Source organism: Engraulis encrasicolus, chromosome 19 (assembly GCF_034702125.1).
Source record: "Engraulis encrasicolus isolate BLACKSEA-1 chromosome 19, IST_EnEncr_1.0, whole genome shotgun sequence".
Taxonomy (NCBI): domain Eukaryota; kingdom Metazoa; phylum Chordata; class Actinopteri; order Clupeiformes; family Engraulidae; genus Engraulis; species Engraulis encrasicolus.
This window is the reverse complement of record NC_085875.1, coordinates 5,255,667-5,278,187: the sequence shown is the minus strand read 5'-3', so window position 1 is coordinate 5,278,187 and position 22,521 is coordinate 5,255,667. Positions and strand designations below refer to the sequence as shown.

Sequence of the window (22,521 nt, the reverse complement as noted above, 5' to 3'; positions counted from 1 at the left end):
TACAGCTGAAACATATCCAGTAGATATGTGGGTCCCATTCCATTTAATGATTTAAATACAAGTAGCATTGCCTTAAATTCAATTCTGTAGCTTACTGGGAGCCAATGCAGCGATCTTAAAATTGGAGTAATGTGGTCAAACTTCCTTGTCTTTGTAAGAACCCTTGCAGCTGCATTTTGTACCAGTTGAAGCTGTTTAGCTTGTAAAGCATGGAAAATGAAAGGGAGGGTTTAATCACACACACTACAGTAGTCTTCTGGGGAAACAAAAGTCTGGAATTTATCCCAGTTAGCCATGGCTAAAATTAATTTTCCTGCTCTCACCAACAGCAATGTCAGAAAATATTATTTTAATTGAATAGAATTATCTGACGGAATATATCAAGATTAAATCTCATAATTCCTTTGTTTGAGTCAAGAGTTTATTATATTGAATTCAATTGAATTCTAGTTCTCCCGAAGTTTGGAATCTTAACTACACCAACAGATAGAGTTGTGACTTTGTGGTGTAGTTGAGAACTCTTAGCAGCTCAAAAATGTTCACATTAACTACAAGGTTTTAGTAGATGGAAAAATATGATGAACACTACACACATACAGGAGAGAGAGAGAGAGAGAGAGAGAGAGAGAGAGAGAGAGAGAGAGAGAGAGAGAGAGAGAGAGAGAGAGAGAGAGAGAGAGAGAGAGAGAGAGAGAGAGAGAGAGAGACAGACAGACAGACAGACAGACAGACAGACAGACAGACAGAGGCAGAGAACCAGAGAGAGACAGAGAGTACAAAGGAAGAATAAGTGAAAGGTATTACGTCACTGGGAGGGTGCCCCGGGTGCACACCTATTCTTGTAAGTGTACGTCCAAGACTGAAAACGAAAGGCAGGGTTTACATAAACACTGTCAAATGGATGAAACGAAACTGAACTGCATTTTATAAGCCGTTTAAACTTTACACATACTGTATGTGGATATTTTTAAATGTGGATATTTCTTACTTATGAACATAACATATGGATGGCTGTCTTATTATTAATTAGGGAAGTTAGTGAAATCAGGGGGACTAGTGAAGTTTGGACCTGTTGTAAAGATGACCACCTTCAATATAGGTCCAGGGGTGGGCAATTATTTCGGCCCGAGGGCCGCATTGGGTTTAGAATATTGACCGAAGGGAGAGTCTGCTCGCCACAGACAACTTGCCCATGTCAATGATAAAACATAGTGTGTACAATGACGTAACTTGGCAGCAATAATATTCCTGCACATTGTAATTAAATGTATGTAGATGAAGCCGATGTATTTGTTAAATTCGCAAGACCCGTGATTTAGGTAGCATTTTAAGAATATTGAGTATATATTGAGTCTTTCTTGTAAAGGCTCTGGGGGCCACATGAAATGGCTCAGGGGGCCGCATGTGGCCCCCGGGCCTGAGTTTGCCCACGTCTGGTCTAGGCAGAAAGTGCAGGGGAAAATCCTGGTTTGAGTTCATAGTAGGGCCCTTGGAGGACTTTGTAAAATTTTAAGTGGCCCATTGAATGAATAAAAGTTCCCGGTTAGGTGTAAACGAGAGGTCATGACTCATGTATTTTCAAAAATGCACACATAGAGAGGGGGGGGGAGAGAGAGAGAGAGAGAGAGAGAGAGAGAGAGAGAGAGAGAGAGAGAGAGAACAGCAACAGAGACAAAGACAAAGACAAAGACAGAGACAGAGAGTACAAAGGAAGAGAAAGTCAAAGGTACTGGGAGGGTGCCTCTGGTGCACACCTATTCTTGTAAGTGTACGTCCAAGACTGAAAACGAAAGGGAGGGTTTAAATAAACGCTGTCAAATGGGTGAAACGAAACTGAACTGCATCTTATAAGTCGTTTACACGCACTGTATGTGGATATTTCTTTTAAATGTGGATATTTTTTACATATAAACATAACATATGGATGAAAATAAAAAGGCCATAGTGGCAGGTGTGTGTTTAGACCCCTAAAAGGGATATCTGTAAAACCAGAGTTTTAAAACCTTCAATAAATGCATAAACTGCAGGGCAAAATTCTGGTTTGTGTTCATAGTACGGCCCTTATAGGACTTTATAAAATTGTAGTGGCCCCTTGAACGAAAAAAAGTTCCCCATCCCTGGTTTAGGTGTAAATGAACGGTCAAAACCGATGCGTTTTCAAAAATATCCATATACGTGTTAACAACTTTTCACTTAGCCAAGTAAAAGTCAGATTTATGGTACCAAAGATCTACAATCTAACAACAACCTTCCTCCAGTCTTATCTCAACATGCTCAAAAAAGGTCAATAGTTTCATGTCAGCTTCCTCTCATTCTTCATCTTATCACACATCTCCTGACTAGTGTTACAGGTACGACAGGGAGAGGTTTGTGCATTAGACACACACTACACAACCAGTGTAAACCAGCAGCTTGGAGTGACTGGCATGGAGCCATAGCTTGGACTGGCCGCTTCGCATGGATAAGCTAACGCTAACCTCCCTTCCTTGGGGTACACCGCATGCAGTTGACATTAGATTCGTACACCTGAGCACTGTCACATTACACCACACGCAGCTTAAGGCCTAACAGTGCGGTCATGGTGATGATAGGTACAGCTGCGTAATACTAGTCTCAATAATGTGCTTTTATTCATTTATACACTACACACTAACACCTGTTTTAAAAACTTAAGTTGAACTTGTGTTGTGTCACATTTGTTATTATTCAAGTGCCATCACTTAAATTCATTGACTCTCTTTACCCAAAGGACAACACTTATCCTTCAGTAATCCTTGATCCACACACACACACACACACACACACACACACACACACACACACACACACACACACACACACACACACACACCCTGGTCCAGGGAGTAGAGGGGCCCGAAATTGGTTCCTCATTACACTGTTATGTATTGTGGGAGGGCGAAGTGGGGTCCTTTTAGACATTTTTTGTCCCGAGCCCAGACAAAGCTGTCAGTAGCCCTGCTTACGAGCGCACCCTGCTTAAATAAACATACAGGTATGTACATCACTCAAAATGAAAAGGTAGGTTGAACGGCACACCCAGATTATGAATACATATGTCTCTGCTATGTCCTGCTCTGCCCCAGAAAAACATACAGTAGGCTACATCAACTGATCAACTAATCAGTCCCAGGGCATTATACAAAGAGATTCAATGGTCGTGGGATAATTCACATTGTACTGTAGAAATACACTAACCGGTATGTCTAGACCGTGTGGAAAAGCAACATGCTTCAGTTGCCACAATGAGTTCTTTGTCATAAACAAAACAAGAAAGAATGACGTACAATCTTTCTGTCAATCTTTCTGTTTGGTTTGTTTTATCCTTTATGCTTAACCAGAGGCACTTTATTAACATAGATTATCTCTTCTTGCAAATCTCTTTCTATACAAATTCTTTTCTTTTTCTTAGTGTATACCTACAGACAACCAACAATCGTTCAAAAATGATGCAATGTAACCCAATGTTACCCAAAGCTATGTCAATATTAATTTGTATTATACTCAGTTTCCGGTGGATACTAGAGCAAATGAGTCTGTCAATCATGCCTCAGAGATGTGCTTAGAGCTGGAATCCATGATGGAATGAGTTGGAATATTGGAATGCAACATGTCCAGTTTCCCAACTTACAAAGAACATGGGAGTGACCTTCAATAATAAAGGTCTTTTGATGAGACTATGTCAATATTCCCTATATAAGCCATCACAATATCCGATGTGATCTCCAGTTGTGCCAGCCTGAACACAACTCGAGTCAGGTGTAAACTTCACAACGTCTCTGGAGAGAACGGAGCTCATCTGTGGTGAGTGATTAGTTGTGAGTTTCTGATCTTCTGTACTAATATATTGCGTATTTCAGTGTTTTTGATGTAAAACAAGTGTTTTGCATGGACTACCATATGGTTGAAGTGGGTGATATCCAGTGCAAGGAGCAGAAAGTAGATAATCAATTAATAAGTGGATTTGGATAAGACCATCTGCCAAATGCAATGTATTGTTAATAGTAAATTCTGAAATTGTTGCTGAACCAGTCATGTTATCACATGATAATAGCAAATAATTCTGATTGATTACCAATCAATGACTAATTAATGAGGTGCAATGGCAATCACAAATGATTGTACTTAAAATTTTGCAAATATCCGTAAAGCTGTGATTGAACATGAACAATACTTCCTCATTCAGTCAGCATCGCTATGGGTCAACCATCACTTCCACGTCTGCACCTATGTGGCCTGCTGCTGTTTGCCCTCCTGAGCCCTGCCTCCTGCACCTGCAGAGTGGGCAAGAGGGAGGAGTGCATGGAGGCCCCCTTCGTCCCTGGTCACGACCTGGTTGGTGAGGGCTTTGACATAGTGAAGATGGCACGAAAGAGGGCCTACACTATCGACGTACAGACATATCTTCGCGACGACGGCACTTGCCAGTTATGTGAGAATGACGAAATGGACAACGAGCTGCAGAAACTTCCACTGTCTGTGGTGGACTGGCGCTCAAACTCCAAGGTCACAGGATCCCTCACCAGTGAGTCTTACTCATCTGTCAAAGAACTTGTGCGAAGCACAGGTTCTGACATCACAAATGACTGGACAGATGGGCTTGACATCAAAAAATTTGGCTTGGGAGCAGAGGTGGAGGTGGGGATGGGGAAGTCGGTCTCTTCCAGGTTTGCCCTACAAATGGCCAAGGAGGACTACTACACATTCACTGTGCATGAATTCAACTGCACATATTACAGGTAAGTTTGTTAATTTATTCGTGAACAAGTTGAATGTTTAACAACTGTTATAAATATTTTTTTTATCCTCACCTACAAGGTACTATAGAACATAGTGTTGTGAATACATATCAAGATGATAAAGTGATTTCTCTTTTTTCCCCAACACCATTATACAGATTATTTGACAAGTTAAAAAATCGACAAAACAAAAAACATGATTTAGTGGCTTTTGCATCACTTGGGATTGAAATGAAATCAATTGAATTACTATTTAAAGCGCCTCCTTTTCCGTCCTCTCATTTTTCCCCCATAGCTTCCGAGTCTCCAGCCAAGCAAGTGTCAACAGAGAGTTCAGTCTTGACATCAACCGACTCCCAAAAGAGTACAATGAGAAGACTAAGAGGCACTACAAGCAACTTATCAACACCTATGGTACTCACTACCTAGACAAGGTCAATCTGGGTGGGAAAATAAAGACAGTGACTGCCATTCGCACTTGTCTTGCGTCTCTCAAAGGCCAAAGCACCGAAGAAGTCAAAAATTGTTTATCTGGCAAGTTGTCTCTGACATTTGGACTTCCTGTAAGCCCCAATATAAGCCACGAGTCCTGCTTCTCTGTATTCAACAACGAAAACACCACAGTCACCAGCCACAATGCCTACTTCCATCAAGTCACAGAGATGACTCCTGGAGAGGTGATGGTCGGAAGTCTCTCCTCATCCTACAATGACTACACAGGGTTTCGGCTCTGGTTCGACCAGCTTAAAGAAGACCCAGGTGTGGTGAGCTATTCCCTGAACCCCCTGTCCAGGCTGATAACAGACAAGGTCATCCAAGCCAACGTGATCACCGCCATTCAACAGTACCTGAAGGAAAACGCGGTCTCCCCACCCTCTGGAAGTCTTGACTGCAAGTCAGGTAACTGCTGCCCATCAGAACCTCACAAGGCCACACTGAAGATCAACTCCATCAGAGCAAGTGGATTGAGTGGTGACTTCTGGAGTCGCACTGATGCATTTGCCAAAGTCAGGTATGGAAGCCAAACAGAGAAAACCAATTTGGTTCGTTCCGACAACCCTCAGTGGAAGCCCATCAACTTTGGAACTGTGTTCACTATCGATGATAGCTCTCTGCATGTTGATGTGTATGATGAAGATGTGTTTAACTTCCAGCATCTAGGAAGCTGTTCCGTCAAACTGGCAGTAGGATCCGGCACTAAGACATGTTCCTTTGGAAGGAGCACGGTCACACTCACCTACACTCTCACATGCGCCGCTCATCTCACTGGAGACAAATGTCAGGTGTACAGCCCTCAGGCAGCATACACCTCCCCCTAAAAAGGGTGCGAAACTGTGCATAACTAATGCCTACTGTGGTTAGATATTCTGTCATGTAATGTATGATTCATTGAAAATGTTTTTACATTATGTAACCATTACAAGTTAATTTACTGGTGGTGGGTGATTTTCATCAAGGAATACAATTGTGCAACATACTGTACTATTAAATCTGTAAAAGCCAAACATTGTACACATACTCAAAAGTGCAAATTATAACGTGTTTCTGTTTCTTCAGTTTTTGTGTAGTATTTTTTATATAGGCTTGAAATGAAATATTTGTCCATAACACTGTTGACACAATAATCAAGCAAATGTTCGCTTTCATTAAAATATTTAACAAATTATTTAAGATTAAGCTTGGCAATTTGTTTGTTTGGAAACTTAAATGTATTCTCTATGGAAACATCTAGGTCTTTTTTTTTTTTAAATACTGATAATTAACATTTTGCTTTTGCCAAAAGCACACTCGAAACGTAGTATCAGTCAGCAACTGTGACTTAATCAATAGACAGCGTGATAGCAGACTTCATGGAGCCTACAACAGTTTCGGTATTGATCAGAAAAATATACAAAACAAAATATATACACTGTATGTGCTCTCTCTCTATCCACACGCACGCACGCACGCACGCACGCACACACACACACACACACACACACACACACATACGACTAAGGTCGTCTAAGACAAGTGTTTGACGGGATGAATACTAGTGTAGCCTATAGTAAACCCAATGCAGGGATACTGTTGCACGGCAGGTCTTCTGTCCTTCGGGTTTTGGCAGCAGGGAGTGTTGTGAAGGTTCTCTTCCATTAAAAGTTGCGTCATGCTTCCTTTATGACTATGAGTGAATTCCAACACAGTACACTTTACTGTTGTCTATCAGATGGTGATTGCAGTTATGCTGCTTCTGCTGTCTTCAACTGCGCCTCTCACCCTCGTTCAGTTTCTGACACATCGGGGAAGTGCAAAGGTGGGGGCTGCGGGGAAGACAAGTGGCCAGAATTTAACGGAGTAAATCATGATAGTAGGCCTATTTAACTCAGCAGTCGCAAAGGTGTAGGTTCTTGGAAATTTTGTAAAGCATAGGCTTAACTAATCTATCTACTAACAGGAAAAGGTGCATGATTATGCTCAGTCTATCCTGTTCGGTGCCGTAGAGATTACAATATGCAGAACATGCAAGAATATGCATTCTTGACTAGCCAATGTCATCAACATAGCCTAACTGTGGTCTTACTAACAGTACGTTATATTGGTTAAATGTAGGTCTATCTGAGTGTGATCAGACGCGTGCGCCGCGTCCGCCGCCGCCGTCACGTAAGGTCTTTCGTGTTAACGCGATAACTTTTGAACGGATGTTTGGATTTGTCCCAGATTTTTTGGGTGAATGCTCTAGGGCAGGTTCATGAACTGATTCGAGTTTGGAGGTCAACACTTTCAAGATGGCTGAATTCAAGATGGCCGAATTTTTGTTTGGCCCATAACTTCTGACTGGGTGGATGGATTTCTCCCAGATTTGGTGTGTTAATGCTCTAGGGTAGGTTCATGAACTTATTCGAGTTTGGAGGCCAACACTTTCAAGATGGCTGAATTCAAGATGGCCGAATTTTTGTTTGGCTCATAACTTCTGACCAGTCGGATGGATTTGTCCCAGATTTGGTGTGTTAATGCTCTAGGGTAGGTTCATGAACTTATTCGAGTTTGGAGGCCAACACTTTCAAGATGGCTGAATTCAAGATGGCCGAATTTTTGTTTGGCTCATAACTTCTGACCAGTCGGATGGATTTGTCCCAGATTTGGTGTGTTAATGCTCTAGGGTAGGTTCATGAACTGATTTGAGTTTGGAGGTCAACAGTTTCAAAATGGCGGAATTTTTATTTGGCCCATAACTTCTGACTGGGTGGATTGATTTGCCCGGTACTACCTTATTTTAACAGTTCACCATTTCAGTGAATCTACCATATTAGGTACAGTGTAACAATATTTAATACCATGTAATACTAGTGTAATACCAGTGTAACAATATGCAATACCAGGTACAGTGTAATAACCAGTGTACAATATTTAATACCATGTAATACTAGTGTAATACCAGTGTAACAATAGGCTATGCAATACCATGTAATACTAGCCTAGAAATCTAGACGCCGTACAGCAAAAAGCTGTACTAGGGTCTAGGAGGGCTGGGCAGCAGTGTGGGCGGGATAAACGGTTGCTTCAGCACTCAACGCCACGCAATTGGATGGCAAACAACCAATCCCCACACACTTCTGTGTAACGTCACAGCTGTCTTGTGAAGCGGCAACTCCGAGGCGTCGTAGCAGTGAATGCGTGTGATCACCACAGCCACAAACAAGTTTCCCAATAAATCGTGTTTTCACTTACATAGTTCAAAAATGCCCCGTTTCCAATCACACAGCCCTACTTGATCAACCAGCGAAATGTTGAGCAATTTGGGGCTTGTTAAATGGTCATATTTATGATTGTTGTCAACATGGCATGTTCGGTGTTAGCTAGCTAGCTGTATACCCAGCCGGCCGGGGAGCGTCCTGCGTTGGGAGCGACAATCAGGGAATCTGCGTGTGATGACCACAGCCACAAAAGTGTCCTAATAAATCGTGTTTTCACTTATACAGTTCAAAAATGCCTCGTTTTCAACCACATGGCCCTCCTTGATCAACCAGCGAAATGTTGAGCCATTTTGGGCTTGTTAAATGGTTATATTTATGATTGTTGTCAACATGGCATGTTCGGTGTTAGCTAGCTAGCTGTATACCCATAACTAATACACGGATACCAAGCTCTGTGTAATTGACGACAGATTGGCTAGCCGCTAGCTCGGTAGACTAGGTGTCATTCCCATCTATTTAGTAAGCGACTTACAGACTTCCAAAGCTCCCAAATGTCTCGTTTTTAATGACATGGATCTTACTAGAATTTGGGGCAGGCATATAATACAAGGCTGTTATTGACGACAGGTTAGCTAGCCGCTTGGTAGACTATGTAATTCCCATCTATTTAGTAAGCTACTCAAAGACTTTCAAAGCTCCCAAATGTCTCGTTTTTAATGGCATGTGATTGTGTCTTATTAGAAATTGGGGCAGCAATTTCATTCTACACCTACAGTAGTGGTCTGATAATAGCGTGTGATCTGGTTCTGTAAAATGCTCAACTTAGCTTACCGAGCTAGTTTAAAACATCGAATGATCAAATGGTAATGTGTTGTGATCTATTTGTGTCCGATAAGTTCATGGTGTATTATTAAATCAATCCATGTCAGACACGAAATGTATTATCATCCAGGCTTTTTAAATTAAGTGAAAACTTTCGTGCTGTACGTAGCACGGACGGACACCATGCTTCTTCTTAGAAAGTTTCCTGTTTACTAAGTAGCCCGGCCCCCCTCGCGATTTGATTGGCCCTGTCATCGGATAACTTTCAGCCTCGCAAAACGACCGGGGTCCGCTAGACTGCCCCCGGGAGCAAATTCAATTTGCGGTCGCTAGGGGCGTCTAGATTTCTAGGCTAATGTAATACCACTTACACAAAAATACATGATGTAGTACAAAATTGGTGCATGGTGTTACACTGGTATTACATGGTATTAAATATTGTTACAATGGTTATTACACTGTACCTAATGTGGTATATTCACTGTAATAGTGAACCATTAAAACAGTGTTACCATTTGCCCCATTTTTTGCTTCATTTTCACAATAGTCATTTGGTTTTAAGCCTATGTACGTCATTGATCTATGTATAGATATTAAATATATTTCTTTAATATTTTGTATTTATCATATACGTTTATGAAAAGATGGACGGGAGTGGTAGGAATGATGGGGGACTGGAAGCGTTGCGTTTCGGGGATATACCTTAAGCAGTCGAAGGCGACTGCACAGGCAGTCTAGTTTTGTGAAGATTTTTGTGAAGAAAGAATTAGGATTAAGTAGCCCCAAGTAGACACCTACTGTATCTCAAAAAGGCCAGGACTTATAATTGAAACAAATAATAACCCAATAATAATAATAATAAATAAATAAATAAATAAATAAATAGGCTAATAAAAATAGTGGTAGAAGTTATTGGCTGCATGATAATGTACCAAATGATGATCGGAGTAGGATACGGTGTCCGGTTTCGTATCCGGCAGGACCTTCAAGCAGTGGATTCGGTATCCGGCAGGTCCTTAAAAATCAGAATCCGGTGCATCTCTACTCTTAATTCTGAACTATCTTGAGGGGGACCCTTTGTTTACTCTCTCATAGTGCTCGTGATCTCCATTGGCCCAATAGTGTTGAGTACCCTAATTTTTATTGCAGAAATATCATCTATGGGCCTAATGGATATGATTTAGCTTGGTTGCCCAAAGTTGTACTTTGAGCAATTTGCATAATTAGCATAAACATATTGTTAAGGTAAGACTACTATAGGTGAATAGGCTAAAACATTAAAATAATAGATATCACCATGAAACTTTCTGAGTTGATAACTGATGATGAGAGAAGAAAAAAATGTATTGGATGTTTTTTGTATTTTTATGTTTAGATATGCAAGACCCAAATATACATATTTTACCCACAGGAAAGTTATCTTGAGCCTGAGTTCACCATATGAAGGTGATATGGTGCGTATGCAAATTAGCGCATAATTGATCATGTATGCCCTCCTTTGCTTATCTAAACATCAAAATACAAAAAACATCCAATACATTTTTTTCTTCTCTCATCATCAGTAATCAACTGAGAAATTGTCATGGTGATATCTATTATTTTAATTTTTTAGCCTATTCACCTGTAGTAGTCTTACCTTAACAATATATTTATGCTAATTATGCAAATTGATCAAAGTGCAACTTTGGGCAACCAAGCTAAATTCTATCCATTAGCCCCATAGATCATATTTCTGCAATAAAACTTTAGGGTACTCGACATTTCCGGGTTCATGACATCACGACTAGACTGTTCTCAAGGAAAACAATATTGCAAATTCCCCACTGAAACTGTCAGTTCATCATCAACATAGACAGACAACAGACGCTATGGAGCCTTACAACATTCAAAAAATGCATTATGTATGTGCGCTCTCTCTCTCCTTCTCTTTCACACACGCACACGCACATGCACACACACACAAGACTACAAAGGAAGACAAGCTAAAGATTGATGTACATTTCAGATTTCATAGGTGTGTTAATGCATACACCTAACACTTAACACAAGTAGTGTCTCAATGAGCTGTATGAACGTGCGTCTCTTTGAGATCTAGGAACACTTTTATGCTACATCACTTACATCAAATACAGGGTGTCCTAATTTACACTGAACTGCTTTTACATACTGTACACACAGTACATTCAATTTATATTGTAATTCTATTATTGTTCGGCAGATACAGTGCAAGCAAGTCCGTCTGTCAACCATTCAAGGGACATCATTAGAGACATGCTTGATTGCTCTGATGGAATAAATACAGGAATGTAACACATCCAGTCGCACAATGCACAAAGAAGATGGGATTCACCTGTGAATTTCCCCTATATAAGCAGTCCCGGTTTCGGATGCCATCATTGCCATTGTTTTGCCAGTCTGAATACAACAGGTGCAACATTTTACAACATCCTGAGTCTGAAGAGAGAACAACATCTTGGGGTGAGTGATTAGGCAGGTATTGCCTATTGCCTAAAAGTACTGTATTCTGCAAATGTATTAATTTGTCAAGGACTTATCTAAGCAATTCTACTTGTCAAGGATTTATCTAAGTGCAAATCACCAAGTAACTAGTGGTGTTGACAGGTATTCCATGCAAGTTTCATAGCACAATATGGGTTCTGTCGTGCTTTTTGGCAAGCTTTTAGATGGGTAAAAGTCAGATACTACTCACTACAAAATCTGTTATGGAATACCAGTGAACACCACACTTTTTTTTAGTTCAAGATTGTCTAAAGCAAATGTTTTAGAATCCCAAATGTACCACATATCAGGGACAATTTTGGTCGGAACCATTATATTGTATTGCAGACAACTCTGAAAACAAGTTAAGTGCTAAGAATCAGATTTATCCCTTAACTAAGCTAATACATTATTGGCCGCTCCAAGCACCACATTTCACTGTACTTGGAATCAGCAAAGACCACTTAGTTACCATAGGCCATGATGATGAATAAATGGCAGCACAAAACTACTTCATTAACGGAATAGGTCATCTTGCAGGCTTCAGTCCATTCCCCTATGGGTCAACCATCACTTCCACGTCTGCACCTATGTGGCCTGCTGCTGTTTGCCCTGCTGAGCCCTGCCTCCTGCACCTGCAGAGTGGGCAAGAGGGAGGAGTGCATGGAGGCTCCCTTCGTCCCTGGTCACGACCTGGTTGGTGAGGGCTTTGACATAGTGAAGATGGCACGAAAGAGGGCCTACACTATGGACGTGCAGACATATATGCACGACGATGGCACTTGCCAGCTGTGTGAGAACGACAAAATGGACAAGGAGCTGCAGAAGCTTCCACTGTCTGTGGTGGACTGGCGCTCAAACGCGAAGACCACAAGATCCCTCACCAGTGCCACATACTCAACTGTCACAGAACTTGTGCAAAGCTCAGCTTCTTCAATTAAAAATGATTGGAAACTAGGGCTTAAAATCAAAGACCTTGGCTTGGATGCAGATGTGCAGTTTGGGAAGTCTGTCTCTGCCCAGTTTGCCTTACAAATTTCCAAGAGGGACTACTACACATACATTGTACATGAATTCAACCACACATATTACAGGTATGTTTTTCAGCAAACTAAAATATAGTAATTTCCGATTATATATTGAACCTCAAGGTACACATACAGTGTTCTGAACCAATGTTTGTACAAACATTAGAATGTACAGAGTACAGACACTGATGTGAACATGTGAATGTCATGTGATTGATCTATTTTCCTTGCTCATTTTCCCATTGACAAGGGAAATGGATGACCTACAATTTAAGGAACAGTCCCTTGAGTTTAATGATTGAGTTTTACCTTTCTCCTGTTCTTCCAGACGTTCTCTTATTCTGGTGATATTACTTCCTTAAAAGGTGCACTGTGTAGGACGGTGGCCACAGTAGGTTTTGCAACAATATCAATCATTAAATCTGTCCCGCCCATTGCCAAATTTGATATTTTTATGGATACTTACTAAGAAATAAACTTACTAGTATGACCAAAGAACGGTACATTGTGTAGCTAAAATGTATATTTGGAGATTCAAAATGGCAGACATGCAAGATCCAACTTTTCATAAATTAATAATGCAATTATCCCAGTCATAATGAATACTTAAAATTTGATGGTGGTAACGTACGTAAGTATTCGTGAAAAAGGTAACATTTGTGAACAGGCAGCATGAATTCTAAAAATCAACTTCTAAAAATATTACACAGTGCAGACATTGTTCCAGTTGGTACCATTAAACGTTTTCTGTACCACCCGGTTCAATGATCCAAGCTAATAAATAATATCACCAGACTCTAAAAATGACTGAAAGAACAGGAGAAAGGTAAAACTAAATTCAAAAGTTTAATTAAAAACCAAAAGTTTATTTCCAAAAATGTGGCATGTTCCTTTAAATAACTAGATACAATGGAATCTAATACATCATATTGAAATACAAAATAACATTTTGTATTTTATGTCAGTGAATTGCACATATTTTGTATATCAAAATGCTGTTTCCCCTGGATTTTGTATTGTTAAAATACATGATATTGTATTTTGTATTTTATTTGGTAGGTTTAACTGTTACGTATTTTGTATTGTATTTGGAAACACTTTTTGGTATCTTTGCCCATCCCTCCTAAACACATACATGATAAGGTTTTAATCATTTCACATCACTTGCTATTAAAATGAAATCACAAGATGATATGCTATTAAAAGTGCATTCTTCTCCATTCTCCATTTTGTTTCTGTCACAGCTTCCGAGCCTCCAGCCAGGCAGGTCTCAGCAAAGAGTTCAGTCTAGAAATCAGCCAACTACCAAAAGAGTACAATGAGAAGACCAAGAAGCAGTACAAGCAGTTCATCAACACCTATGGCACTCATTATCTGGACAACCTCGATCTGGGCGGGAGAATTAAGACAATGACTGCAATTCGCACTTGCATTGCTGCCCTGAAAGGTCACAGAATTAACGAAATAGCAAAGTGTCTGACAGGGAAATTGTCTCTGACATTTGACCTTAATCTTGGAACCTCAAATGTAGAGTTTTGCTCATCAGTGTTCAAAGACATTGATGCCAATGTCACCAGCGAGAATACTTACTTCCAGCAAGTCACAGAGATAAGTCCTGGGGATGTGCTTTTCGGCATATTCTCCTCCATCTACAATGACTCCACAGGGTTCAAGCTCTGGTTCGAAAGGAGTAAGTATGACCCAGGTGTAGTAAGCTATACCCTGAACCCTCTACCCAAGCTGATAACAGACAAGGTCATCCAAGCCAACGTGATCACTGCCATTCAACAGTACCTGAAGGACAACGCGGTCTCCTCCTCTGGAAGACTTGAATGCAAGTCAGGTAGCTGCTGTCCATCTGAGCTTCACAAGGCCACACTGAAGATCAACGAGATCAGCGCAACTAATCTGGATGGTGACTGGTGGGGTCGCACTGAAGCCACTGCCAAACTCACCTTTGGAGGTAACACAAAGAGCACCTATGAGATTAAATCCGACAACCCTACATGGTATAACATTGATTTTGGAACCGTTTACACCATCACTGGCAACTCTCTGCGTGTTGACGTGTATGATGACGACTGGTGGCGTTTGGAGCATCTAGGAACCTGTTTCGTGAACCTGCCAGCAGGATCCGGCACTAAGACATGCTACTTTCGAAAAAGCACAGTCACAGTTTCCTACACTCTCACTTGTGCCACTCAACTCAACGGAGACCTGTGTGAAAAGTACACCCCTCGCTAAGGATAGACTTTCGTCCTGAAAATACAGGCTTCTTCTAAAGGTGTGCACAAGAGAGTGCAATTACAATAAGCTGTGGGCTATATCTTTCATTTAAGTTTTCTTTTTCATTAAAATTTTTATTAAATCATGGTACGTATCGTTTAAAAAATAAAGTTACTGGTGGTGGGCGTCAGGGATGGTAATAAGGATGTAGCCTGTGGGCCATTGCCATTTGCTCTCGTTCCTTTTTTTTTCTCCCGTCAGTCAACGCCACTAATTGGGTTTTGGGATGGGCACTGATTAGGCTGCCTGAGCGGCATAGCTGGGACACCTATAAAGTTACTTGGGGTCCTTGTAGTAGCACAGGACCCGCTTAGCACGCTCGGTGGTGGTGTTGATGTTTGAAGGGGCTGTCTTCGCTTCAGGTATGTTTCTGCTATGTTGCGAGTGTAAAGCTCTTTTACTTATGAGTAGAAATCTAAGTGCATTTGTTTTTATCGTCCAAGCGTATGGGGAACTGAGAGCTGCCAGGCTGGTTATGAAGCCCCGGGTTGATGTTTACTGGCGGTCGCCATTGCAGTGAAACTGGTCACCTGCAAGTCTAACTTCGGGCATACGCTGGCATAACTGGGGAGGTATGTGACATTTAGTCTGTATATTCCCATCGGGTCGCGTTGACTGGTCTTCCGCTTTTCGCAGTATTGTTAAGTGATTGCACCTTTGTTGATTTTAGCGTATGGCACTAGTCCCACCGGCAGCCGTCTCCATGTTGGACTCGAAGCACCTCCAAACCCCTTAAACCCCTGGGATACGCTGCTAAGGCTAGGAAAGGTATGTGTTCCTATGTTTAAATATGTCCCTTACCTGCCACGAAGTGTTGTATTTTTATACTGTAGTGTCTACAGTAGTACCATGTGAAGTGGATGCACTAACAGCCCTGCTGCCTTAATGTGTGTACTGTCTACTCGGGCTGGTATCAATTTCTCTGTGTACTGTGTGTTAGTAATGAATGAACACTCGTACTCATTAAGTGTGTCTGGCTTTTAGGTCCGAACGGCCACTGAGCATCGCTAGCTGCTGTTCTCTCGTTTGTGAATGTGTGCTTGCTCAAATGTGTGTGCGTGTGCGTGAACCGGTGCTACTCATGTTGTTAGGGTATTCTCTTTTGTTTCCTCTAGCCTGTTAGCGTGCTGTGGTGCAGCCTCAACCGTCTGAAATAGCTACAGGCTAGAGTGGTTTCTTTTTTTTCTCTTTTCATTTGTTTTGTTTTGTTTGTATGTTAGCCCCTCCCCTGTCCCTGCTCACTCGTTGCTGGCGCGCAGCGTGCCTACTGACGTGTGTGTGTGAGAGGCCACACGGAAAGGCTAGGTCCTATCTTATGCACAGAGTAGTAAAAGGTTTGCTGTGACATTACGTGACTCCTAGTGTGTAACCGAAAGGTGGGGATCACTGAGTGGAAAACAAGTGTGAATTCCAGTGTGTAACAGACACGTGTGTTCGCACCATATTAGGTGTATTAGGGCCCTAGCATCTCCCTGGTGCTTCTTCCCCTTACTCAGTGGTCTCCTCCTGGCCAGGCCCACGTTTGTGCAGGGGTTTCCCTTTTTGTTGATGTATTGTTTATTTTCTTTTTGTCCCATTATACCCGTGGGAACCAGATTTTATATGTATTTATTAATAAAGAATGTCATTTTTGTACTTTTCTAAAAAAACCTGAGTCTGTCCACCTTTTTCGGTATTTGGTCCCTTTACTGTCTCTTACGAGGTTATAGGAAGGTAAAGGGTGGCGTAGTCTACTACACCCTGGCTTTACATAAAGCTGTAAACTAGAAGTTAATTGTAACTCCTATGTAAGCTCTTGGGCGTTACAATTTTGGCGTGGTCGGCAGGATGAACAACAAAAAAGTTTCTCTTTTGTTTTCTTATCTTTATTTTTTTGCTGGGTTTTGTTTGAGCAGCACCGTGTGTGTGTGTGGCTGTGTGTGTGCAAGAGAACAGCAGTTGGCAGGAGAATGAGCTCAAACGACGGCGCTGAGGAACCCGCCGCGGCAATGCAACGACTACAGGATCGTGTGGCTCAGCTGGAAGCTGAGAATGAGAGACTTTCAGAGACTGTTCAGAGATCTGCCACTGGGCAGGGAGGCTCCCAGGCAGTGCGAAGGGAACAAGCACTGTATTTGCCTCGGGAGAGGCGGTGCCCCAAGTTTTCGGGCTCCACGGCAGCTGGGGCTCTCTCTATCGAAGAGTGGCTGGAAGAAGCAGAAAGCTGCACACGGTCGAGGTACATGTCTGATGTGGACAAAGCATTGTTTCTGTATGACCATCTAGAGGGCGAAGCCCGTAATGAGATTAAATATAGACCTCGTACTATCCGGGATAATCATGTGGAAATTATGACCGTGTTAAAAGAGGTATATGGAAGTTCCAAGTCCTATGTATATTGGCAGCAACGTTTCTTTGACCGCAAACAGAAGGAAAACGAGTCTCTTTCTGAGTTTTCTCATGCTCTTATGGAACTTATGGATAAAGTAAAACAATCGAAAGAGGGTGCCATTTCAAATGTCGACATTGTGCTTAGAGATCAGTTTTGTGAAAATGTACGAGATCACATGCTGCGTAGAGAACTCAAAAGATTGGTAAGAGCAGACGATGATTTGACCCTGTTGGATGTTAGAAGTGAGGCCACTAGGTGGGTGGAAGAGGGACAACCTAATCGCGACAGGGGTCCCCGTCCTCCAGTGCGTGTTAATGAGGCTACATATTCCGCCCAGTGCGACTCCGCCTTAGCCCAAACATCCGAAGTAGCTGAGTTAAAGGAGATGGTCTTAAAGCAGCAGGCCCAACTGGACCTGCTGGTTAAGCACCTTGGGCAGCCTTCCGGTAGGCCACCGTCTTCTCAGCCATATGGGGCCGGGCGTTTCAAACGTACAGCCGATGGCAAACCAATTTGTATTAAGTGTGGTCAACCAGGGCATATAGCTCGCTACTGCCAATCTGTCCCCCCTCCTGGGAACAATAGTCGTGCCCCCCACTCGCTAAATGAGAATTCCGCTACCCAGTCAGCCCCCCCTGCTAGTAGCTCCACTAGTCAGCAGGGAAACTAGAACCCCTCAGTGTGCAGAGCCACACACTGGGAGGGGGATACACTGGCTCTGTATGTTCATCTTCACTGGGTCGGTTAGTGGGTAAATGTCCAGTATTGAAAGTGGGGATGGGTAATGTTGAGGTCCCATGTCTTATCGATACCGGGTCTATGGTTACCACGGTAACTGAGAGTTTTTTTAATACGCATTTGGGTCACCTGCAGAGGAAAGACTGTAAATGGTTGGGGCTTAAAGCAGCCAACGGACTTGACATACCTTATACTGGGTACGTGGAGGTAGATGTAGTTGTACTGGGCCAGCGTATCTCAGGGAGGGGGGTATTGGTGGTTAAAGATCCAGTCAATGCGACCCTTCAGAATCGTAAGCTAGCTACACCTGGCATATTGGGTATGAATGTTCTTGGGGAATGCTACAGGGTTCTTTTTGAGCGGCATGGCTCACAGCTCTTCCACTCCCCCCTGGTTGAATCGGCTGGCCCGGCGACCCAACGAGTTCTCCGCCACTGTGAGAAGATCCAAGCTGTCCTCCACGCCCCAAAGCCCTTTAAGGTCAAGGTCCAGGGGAAGGCCCCAGTGTGTCTTGGGCCTGGCACGCTCACTATGGTCCCGGTCACCTGCCCACAGCTTGAAGCGGCGGAATTTCTGCTCGAACCACTCTGCCTTGAGGACGGACAGCTGCCCGAGGGTGTCTTGGTGTCCCCAACTCTCGTGTCTGCAAAGAGGGGTCTCCTGCATGCCCCGGTGGTCAACGTTGGCTGTTCTGAAGTGTGGCTTGCCCCACGCCGTGCCATTGGAACTGTACAAGTCGTTAACACAACCTCTTCCGGAGAAAAGCCCCTTGTTATGGAGCCATCATGGGAAGAGTGTTGTGCCTTCGTATCTACTCAGGAGGTTACTCCTAAAACTGGCTGTCCCTGCCCAGAGTTCCCCGTCCTTGAAGGGCTAACCTCACAACAGGCCTCCCAGGCCAAGGCCCTCTTTGCCAAGTACAACAATATCTTCTCCCGGGGTGATGGGGATTTGGGATGTACCTCATTGATAGCTCATGAGATCCCTTTGACTGACAACGCTCCTGTTCGCCAGCCTTATCGTCGAATCCCCCCTTCCCAGTACGAGACTGTGTGGGAACATATTCAACAGCTGCTGGATAGTCAAGTCATAAGGGAAAGCTGCAGCCCATACTCTTCGCCTATTGTCCTAGTAATGAAGAAGGATGGCAGTCTTCGCCTGTGTGTCGACTATCGGCAGCTCAACTCAAAAACTCGTCATGACGCATACCCCCTTCCACGGATTGATGAATCCTTGGATGCGCTCTCTGGGGCAAGGTGGTTTTCCACCCTGGATCTTGCCAGTGGGTATAATCAAGTCCCAGTTGCAGAAGGTGACAAAGCAAAGACTGCATTTTGCACCCCGTTTGGCCTTTTTGAATTTAATAGAATGCCCTTTGGGTTATGCAACGCCCCTGGCACGTTCCAGCGCCTCATGGAGCGTATCTTTGGAGATCAACGGTACCAGTCTGTCCTCTTGTACCTTGATGATGTCGTGGTCTTCTCGGCCACGGTGGAAGAACATCTGAAACGGCTGGAAGGCGTGTTCGAGCGACTGCAGAAGCAGAACCTAAAGGTCAAGTTGTCAAAGTGCCAGTTCTTTCAGCCCCAAGTCAGCTACCTTGGACATGTGGTCTCTGCCGAGGGGGTGTCCACTGACCCGGCGAAGATAGAAGTTGTGAAGGAGTGGAGGCGCCCGGCCCACCTTGCCGAATTGCGGTCATTTCTTGGCTTCGCAAGTTATTACCGTAGGTTCGTGGAGGGGTTCTCTAAAATCTCAGCCCCTCTGCACCGCCTTGTGGGGAGGCTCAGCGGACCGCGACAGAAGGGGAAAACTCCCCCCATCCCCCTGGCAACAGCCTGGGACAAGCCCTGTGAAGATGCCTTTCAGAGACTGAAGGGAAAGTTGACCTCTGCCCCTGTGTTGGCCTATGCCGACTTCAAGAGGCCCTTCCTGCTTGAGATCGACGCAAGTCATGGAGGCCTGGGGGCGGTCCTCTCTCAAGAGCATGAAGGCAAGGTGCGGCCAGTAGCGTTTGCCAGTCGAGGGTTAAAGCCCACCGAAAGAAACATGGAAAACTACAGTTCAATGAAACTTGAGCTGCTTGCGTTGAAATGGGCAGTCACCGAAAAGTTTCGGGAATACCTCCTTGGGAATCACTTTACCATCTTGACCGATAATAACCCGTTAAGTCATCTACAGACCGCCAAGCTTGGGGCCATTGAACAGCGGTGGGCCGCCCAACTGGCCTCCTTCAACTTCACCATTAAGTATCGGCCAGGGAGAAGTAACGGCAATGCAGATGCCCTCTCCCGTCAGTATCTGGAGCGTTTCCTGGGGGGGACCGAGGTCCCGCTGCTTGGAGTTCTGGCAGATCCTTCCTTGCTGCCTATTGCGGAGGCCCAGTGTGAGGAGGTGGTGGCGCTGCCGGGGCGTACAGCAGGCGATCTTAGTCAACTGCAGGAGGCAGACCCGGTCATTGGGCCGATCCGTGGATTCTTCCAGAGCGGGAGACGGCCTCGGGCAGAGGAGCGGGAATTGCTGTCCAAGGACAGTAAGTTCTTACTTCGCCAGTGGGAGCGCCTGACCTTGCAAGACGATGTCCTGTACCGGGTGGTCCATGCTCCAACGGGGGGTGCCGAGACTCTGCAACTCCTTCTTCCCCAGTGTTTGCATGATGAGGTGCTGCGCAGTGTGCACGATAACCAAGGTCACCCGGGCACAGAAAGAACTGTCGAGCTGCTCCGGGATCGATGTTTCTGGCCGAACATGCCCAGAGATGCTGAACGGTGGTATCACAAATGTGAGCGGTGTGTCCTGGGGAAAGCGGCCCAGCCCAAGGTTCGGACGTACTGGGGAACCCTACAAGCCTCCAGACCAAATGAGATTCTGGCTATTGACTTTACCCTCCTCGAGCCTGCTAGCGATGGCCGAGAAAACGTGTTGGTCCTTACCGACGTTTTCACAAAGTATTCCCAGGCGATCCCCACTAAGGACCAGCGGGCCTCTACCGTGGCTCGGGTGTTGGTCCAGCAGTGGTTTCATCGATTTGGTCCTCCAGCCCGCATTCACTCAGACCAGGGGCGAAACTTCGAAAGCATACTGATTCAACAGCTTTGCCAACTGTACAGCATCCAGAAAAGCCGAACCCCACCGTATCACCCACAGGGTAACGGGCAATGTGAAAGATTCAATCGCACCCTACACGATCTGTTGCGGACCCTTCCCCCGGCAGAGAAACGGCGTTGGCCTCAACACCTGCCCCAGCTAACCTTCGCATACAACACCACACCGCATCAAACTACTGGCCATACACCGTACTACTTGATGTTCGGGCATCATCCAAGGCTGCCTGTTGACTTCTTGCTCGGGAGGGGGGATGAAGTGGATGGCGCTGGCACTGTAGAAGAATGGGTGCAACAACATGAACGTAGCGTGAAGATGACCCAAGAACACGTCAGGCAGAGGTCAGCAGAGTTGGCAAACAGGCGAAATCAGAAGCACAACGACACAGTAAATGATCCTGGTATTGATTCAGGTCAGCTGGTGTACTTGCGTAATCATGTACCGGGGCGCAACAAGATTCAGGATCACTGGAATTCCACTCTGTTCCGAGTAGTGCAACGACCGATGGGAAATGGAGCTGTCTACACTGTGGCCCCTGTAGATGGTGATGGACCAGAGCGTCAGATACATCGTTCTGAGTTGCGTGAAGTTCCAGCGGGCCAACAAGTGGCAGGAGCACTTCATTCCCCCACGAGGCAAGTGGACGTGTTGACCAACCCTGCTGCCCAGGAGGAGGATGCTGCTGTCGGAGTGGTTGGCCTGTGTCCAGATGAGCCAGAAGAGAATCTTGATCGGTCTCCACCCCTGACTCCAGGGGGGGAGGACACCTCACTGGAAGATCCTGGCCAGACTCTGAGGCGTTCATCCCGAGCAACAGCAGGTCAGCACTCAAACCCCCACCGTCTTCCAAGAGCAGTTGCCCTTGGGGCCGAAGAGGGTGAGGACACCGGTGCTGAAGGATGATCCATCCAGTTGGGCTGGCATCGTCGGGCCGCCGATTCATTTGGAGGGGGTGGATTGTAGCCTGTGGGCCATTGCCATTTGCTCTCGTTCCTTTTTTTTTCTCCCGTCAGTCAACGCCACTAATTGGGTTTTGGGATGGGCACTGATTAGGCTGCCTGAGCGGCATAGCTGGGACACCTATAAAGTTACTTGGGGTCCTTGTAGTAGCACAGGACCCGCTTAGCACGCTCGGTGGTGGTGTTGATGTTTGAAGGGGCTGTCTTCGCTTCAGGTATGTTTCTGCTATGTTGCGAGTGTAAAGCTCTTTTACTTATGAGTAGAAATCTAAGTGCATT

At 44.3% G+C, this 22,521-nt stretch overlaps 2 protein-coding genes across 3 annotated transcripts; both read left to right on the top strand.

Annotated features, from left to right (window-relative positions):
- Positions 1–3,753: 3,753 nt before the first annotated feature.
- Positions 3,754–6,374, top strand: LOC134469968 (perforin-1-like). Of its 2 annotated transcripts, none has more exons than XM_063223992.1 (3): positions 3,754–3,822; positions 4,205–4,757; positions 5,053–6,374. In XM_063223992.1, exons 2-3 carry the CDS (start codon positions 4,216–4,218, stop codon positions 6,074–6,076), a joined length of 1,566 nt encoding a protein of 521 aa, XP_063080062.1. In that variant the 5' UTR covers positions 3,754–3,822; positions 4,205–4,215; the 3' UTR covers positions 6,077–6,374. The 2 variants fall into 2 exon arrangements, with proteins under 2 accessions (XP_063080062.1, XP_063080063.1); XM_063223993.1 differs by having other exon boundaries at positions 3,757–3,836.
- Positions 6,375–12,313: 5,939 nt separating this feature from the next.
- On the top strand, positions 12,314–15,027 carry LOC134435180 (perforin-1-like). Its single transcript, XM_063184035.1, has 2 exons — positions 12,314–12,849; positions 14,028–15,027. The coding sequence occupies exons 1-2, from the start codon at positions 12,314–12,316 to the stop codon at positions 15,025–15,027; spliced, it is 1,536 nt and encodes a 511-aa protein (XP_063040105.1).
- The last annotated feature ends 7,494 nt before the right edge of the window (positions 15,028–22,521 follow it).

Coding starts and splice junctions, on each gene's coding strand:
- LOC134435180 (XM_063184035.1), top strand. CDS start 12,314: ATGGGTCAACCATCACTTCCACGTCTGCACCTATGTGGCCTGCTGCTG. Junction 12,850..14,027: donor TTCAACCACACATATTACAG/GTATGTTTTTCA, acceptor TTTCTGTCACAG/CTTCCGAGCCTCCAGCCAGG.
- LOC134469968 (XM_063223992.1), top strand. CDS start 4,216: ATGGGTCAACCATCACTTCCACGTCTGCACCTATGTGGCCTGCTGCTG. Junction 4,758..5,052: donor TTCAACTGCACATATTACAG/GTAAGTTTGTTA, acceptor TTTCCCCCATAG/CTTCCGAGTCTCCAGCCAAG.